At 31.9% G+C, this 6403-nt stretch overlaps 1 protein-coding gene across 1 annotated transcript; it reads left to right on the forward strand.

Moving 5' to 3' along the window:
• Positions 1-5123: 5123 nt before the first annotated feature.
• LOC111920729 (uncharacterized) lies at positions 5124-5879 on the forward strand. The gene has a single exon (XM_023916289.2). It carries the CDS (start codon positions 5124-5126, stop codon positions 5877-5879), a length of 756 nt encoding a protein of 251 aa, XP_023772057.2.
• Positions 5880-6403: the final 524 nt, after the last annotated feature.

Genomic DNA, 6403 nt, shown 5'->3' on the forward strand with positions numbered 1-6403 from the left:
CCCCAAAATAAAGGAGCATGAAATTGGAACTTACGCATGGCGTAATCCCAGTACGCGCAGCGTAGGGAGTCGCGTCCCCGATTCTGTGAGGTTGTCGGGTACGCCCAACGTACAGGTTTGGTATGCGCAACGTAACCCGGACTGTTGACTTTTGTTGACCTTTAGGTTTGGTCAATGTTTGGGTCTTTGAGCCATGAGAGGGGTAAAATGGTCTTTTAACCTTCTGAGAATGCTAAGAGAGGGATCAATCTAGCCTTAAGAGTTGTATTGATTAGAGTACTTATTCCATGTGATTACGCGGAGGCTAGACCATATCTTTACCGAGTTCGAGATTTACTGAGTTACCCTATGTGAGCCTTCTCACTATACTTTGCCTAGAGTGGTAATTAGAGTTATATGATAGAGTATCTTGTATGCTATTTATGTGATTGTGATACACTGCATTATTTCTATGTGATTGATGTCGTGTATGTTCCAGAGTTTACAGAGTTAGAACCGGAAGGTTCACAGAGTTATAACCAGAAGGTTCAAAGAGTTAGGACCAGAGGTTCCTCAGAGTTAGGACCGGAGGGTCCACAGAGTTATAGCCTCGAGTGGCTAGTATATGTTATATGTGGTATTTTGGGGAACTCACTAAGCCTTTGTGCTTACAGTGTTTATGTTATGTGTTTAAAGTGTGTTATATGTGGTATTTTAGGGAACTCACTAAGCCTTTGTGCTTACAGTGTTTATGTTATGTGTTCCGGGTACCAATGAAAATCGCGGGAAGGCACCGGCATGATCGGTACACATTATTGGAGTTTCATACATTTTGATCATGGGATGTGATTTTATGGATTTGTTATGTGATACATTTAGAATTGAGAATCTTTATGAATGAAATTACATTTTTAAAAAGTGAAAAATTGTTTTGAGATTTACGTTGTTACATGTTGGTATCAGAGCCTTGATTTGAGGGATTTGCGTTCACCTTCGGGCGTATCTGAACTCAAACTGAGGATTTGAGAGATTTTCAAAATAAAACCACAATTTTTTTCTAAAAGAGTAAATGGTTTTGAAAAGAGCAGAGCAGAGCAGTGTGTACGATCAGCCAGCGCCCGAAAGGTGATTTCCTAAAACACCCTTATATTATGTGTTATGAGATATGATATGATATGTTGTGCATGTTAGAGTAGGCTAGGTATTCTTATTAGGACTAGAGTGGCCAGATTTGTGATGCCTTAGCCTAGGGATTTTGCTGCTAGGAGACGCTTGAGAGTGAGTAGGTAGCAGCGAGGAGCTTATGAGAGGTCTGCTGAATGACGTAAGCAATGACGAAAAAATCCATAATTGAAGACATTATTGAAGACACCTGTCCTTTCAATGTGGAAGGGATTATTATATTTATCATTATGTAAAGTGTCGGTAGAATAATTAGGAGTGTTATTTTATTTATAAGAGTGTCGGTAGGATATTTTTATGTATAGTGTCGATAAGTGTCAATTATATTATTCATGATGTAACATAAAGTGTGTAACCCTCAATAGTCTAGGGGGCTATACTGTAAATATGTATGTTATATTGCAATCGAACGATTGCAACAATAATTGTAACCGGCTCTCTTGAGCATATAAATAGGGCCTTTGCCCAAATGAAATAAACAAGCGAAGTTTGAGTGTTTAAGACTTGAGTTGATCTCAATTGTCTTCTCTGTTGAAATAGTTGTTCTATTTCTGAATAGCAGAGTTCTATCCAAACATATCCATATAATCATCTAATCATTCAACACAATCCATCATCAAACTAATCTAACGCATCATTCAGGTATAACCTTCTGCATCATTCAGGTATAATCTTTTCCTAATCTTTATTAATTCCGTCATGTTGTTAAATTTATCAGAGCAATTAATCCGTCATCATGTTATATTAAATTTGGTATCAGAGCTAAGTAACGTTCTTATTATTTTACATAACCAACATAGTAAACATAATAATAAAAGATCATTGTTTTTAAATACTCATATTTAAAAAAGTCATCACCAACAACTAAGACATTTATCATAAGAAGATTTAATATCATAAATATGTCTAAAGATATTTTCAATCGTTATATTACTTTTATTTCTCCATGATAATATCATTTCGAGTTTTTACAAAATTTGAAATTTTATTAAAATAATACTCGTTTTTAAAAATAATCAAATTAATCAAATTCATGCTTAAAATATATATTTATGTCTAACAAAATATTGATGAATTTTATACCTAATAGAAATATTATTTTAAAAATACAACAAATCCATAAATCTATAAATAATTCTGAGCAAAACCTCAAGGATTCCTACAAACCTCGTAATCAAGGTACGGTTTTAAACAATAACTATATTCATGATGTTAGATATTTTATAAAAACTAGTATTAAAATTCGATACAAGCAAGTACGTCATCTAATTATTTGTATTTTAAAACATATAACTTCTAAATATTAATAAGCATTCATTTGTACTATTATTTCTACCCTTAATATGACCGTCTTTATTTGTCACTATAAACATTATATTAATAATCATCAGTATAAGTCATTCAAGCTATAAGTATGAGTTTTTCAAGCCTAAACACAAATAAACAAGATTTAAATTTTTTTCGTAAAACATTAAAACAGTCTAAAAAATTTCTTCTAAATTTAAAAATAGACTCGAACATATCAATAATAAATTGTATATCTAATATTGAAGCAATACATATAATAAATAATAGTATAAATTGGAAACAAGAACAAATAAAAAACCTTGAAGATAAAATAACAAAATTAATTTGTTAAATAAATTTTAAAATAGAAAAAGCGTTAATAATAACTAATTCACTAAGAAAAAGAAGCTAAAAATTTTATTTAATATATATGGAAACTTTACAAGAAAAAGTAGAAACACTAATTAAATTATTTGCAGCATTAGAAATTCCGTCTGAAATTCAAGAAAATAATATACTAGAAAATAATTCAGATAATGGTGACGCAAAAGTAATATATGATTTTTCCTCAGATGATGAAAACCCTTATTTAAATCCATATAGAGATTCACAACACAATTTTGGATTAAAACGAAAACAATCATATGTTGAAGATGATTATCAAAGTCAATACATATATGGACCACCTTCGTTAGAAGAAAATTTTTTATATAGACAAGGAATGGTAAAAAACAAACAAAATAAATGGGAAAAAATACCTCCACAATATATACCTAAACTATTTACTTTTCCAACAAATTCAGATATTCTTTTTATTGATTGTGAGCAAAATCCCAAAGCAAAAATTCAAGAATGGAGTAATAAAATGGGAATTCAAATTCAACTAACTGAAGAATTAAGAAATCTACATCCAAAAAATTTTCTTAATTATATTATACATAAAACACAGGGCAATGCATATCGTTTCCTTTCATCTCTCGATGAAACAGAGACAATGATGATAGCTACCACTGATGCCATGGAAACATTTAGAAATGTATTAAATCGGCTTATTTAAGAATTCATAAGAAAACAAATAGAAGATAAAACATCTCAAGAAGCTTTTCAATTAGAATCATTATGGCATCTAACTAATTTACGAATTTGTAACATGTGTTATTTAGACCCATTTATATGCGAATATTTTGAAATTATTATAATCTGGATTTTACTAGAAAAAAGATAGCATTAGACATGTTTTACCAAAAATTACCATCATTAGTAAGTCAAAGTGTAATAAAAGATTTCCAAGAAGCATTACAACAAAATAAAATTGCAGATACTTTAGGAGCAAGGATAAGTATATTAAAAGCATGGATGCAGAAAAAATGTTTTGAACAAAAAACAACACAAGATGCAAGAATTGATTTATGCTGTGATACCCTATCTAATAAAGTTAATCAATATGGTTGTAAAGATAATAAAAAACAAAAATATAAAAAGAAAATTTGGAAAAAACAAACCTATAAACCTAAATATAAACAAAATTATAAACAAGGTGAAAGAAAATATTTTCGAGACAGAAAACAATATAAGAAAAAATATCAATCTAACACAAATTACTGTCCATCTAATAAAAAAGATTATAAATGTTGGATATGTCAAGAAGACGGACACAAAGCCTACGAATGTCCAAAAAAGACTAAAAAAGAAAAAGAAACAAACTTACTAAAAATTGCATATGATCTTGGCTATGAACCTATAGAAGATTCAGGGATAGATTCAGATATAGATATTTATGCATATACAACTGATACTGATTCTGATTCAGGTAAATAGTCCTATGAAGGAAGCATTATTAGGTTTAGAACATGAGGGAAACCTCATATCTAACGTATCCAAAGTATACATTGCTAAAGCATACATTGGTATGAAAATACCATCCAAAGTAAACAATGATAAAGTATACAGTGATATGAAAATATCACCAAAGCATACATTGATATGAAAATTCTCATATCATCGTTTAAAATATTAAAAGCATGCATCATTCAACAATCATTCAGGTACCCAAAAGGCGCAAATATTCATTCATTGAAATGGAAGCCATCATGAAGCAAGTAAAACACCAGCTCAAACAAAAAGAGGAGCAAGAGGCATCATTAATCAGACAGCATGAAGTAATCAAACGAGAAAAAGAGCAACTACAACAAACAATACAAATTCTATCATCATGTTCAGCATCTAAAGAAGAAGCAGCCAGCAGCTCAACAACAAAGAAACCAAAAGAAGAAATTCAAGAAATATCATCCGATGAAAGCCAACAAACCATGACGCCAAACCATGAGGAATATCCACCACTACAAACAGATCATAAAAAGAAATGGTACGTAATTTTCAACGGAGAAAACAAAGGAGTATATGACGACTGGGGAATCGCCAGTTCATATATTCTTGGAAAAAATATCATTCACAAAAGCTACAGAACGAAAAATGAAGCAGAAACCGCATACAACGAAGCATACAAAGCAGTAATAAAAGATAACGTCGAATGTTCAAAAACAGTTCTCCTAACACCACAAAAACCTATATCTAGCTTCACACCACAAAAACCCGTATCCATCCCAAGATCCCTTAACTAGTTAAATGCAAAAATTGCCCTTGAATCCATTCTATCAACAAAAGAAAAAGAAGCCATGAAAAAACCATTTGCCAAAAAATTTGACGAATTATGGGAAAGCCTCATTTCATACACCGAGGTCCATTCTTTGATGGGCTTTTACCCAGTAGCCAGACGCCCAGGTCCTAAAGCAGTCTTCTTAGCCGACCTATCAGATCCTATGACTTCATGGGATTATTTTATTCATGGATTCATCGACACCATCTATTTAGAAGGCACCAATTTACACTGCATCAGCGAGTTCCCTTCTGCTGTGCAAACCATCATCAGAAATTATAAAGTACGATTTGCGAAACAGGAAAGAGGATTATTCATTAAAATGCACTCTAGCTACCCAATTTTTGATGAAGACTCTCAACTAATTGTCCCAAGTATTACTTTCGCAAATATGGAAATAAACAATGGCTCAAAGCCAACAAAAGATGATCTACCACGAGAATCACCAACACAAGATCACCTAATCTTTGCACTCGCCGGTGTCTATTTAGCATCATCATGCATAGGCAACGGTAAAGATCAGAAGTCAAGAATTAGAGTAAACTACGCCAGTAAAACCTTCATTATCTATTCGTTAACAGACAGTGAAATCACTCCGGAAGCAATGAAAGCAATCGAAACTTTCAAACAACCTTTCGAAAAGTTTTCTCATCAATTAGCTGAATTACCTGCTGATATTAAAAAACAACTTTGCAAACATATTATGCATGCACCAAGACATAATTGCAGTCACTGTTCAGAAAACACAGAAGAAACACCATTCATGGAAGATTAACAATGAGAGAAAAAATTATTCAAAAATATGTCTTTTCGGAGCGGGAGGAATGACGTAAGCAATGACGAAAAAATCCATAATTAAAGACATTATTGAAGACACCTGTCCTTTCAATGTGGAAGGGATTATTATATTTATCATTATGTAAAGTGTCGGTAGAATAATTAGGAGTGTTATTTTATTTATAAGAGTGTCGGTAGGATATTTTTATGTATAGTGTCGATAAGTGTCAATTATATTATTCGTGATGTAACATAAACTGTGTAACCCTCAATAGTCTAGGGGGCTATAATGTAAATATGTATGTTATATTGCAATCGAACGATTGCAACAATAATTGTAACCAGCTCTCTTGAGCCTATAAATAGGGCCTTTGCCCAAATGAAATAAACAAGCGAAGTTTGAGTGTTTAAGACTTGAGTTGATCTCAATTGTCTTCTCTGTTGAAATAGTTGTTCTATTTCTGAATAGCAGAGTTCTATCCAAACATATCCATATAATCATCTAATCATTCAACACAATCC

Source organism: Lactuca sativa, chromosome 2 (assembly GCF_002870075.4).
Source record: "Lactuca sativa cultivar Salinas chromosome 2, Lsat_Salinas_v11, whole genome shotgun sequence".
NCBI lineage: Eukaryota > Viridiplantae > Streptophyta > Magnoliopsida > Asterales > Asteraceae > Lactuca > Lactuca sativa.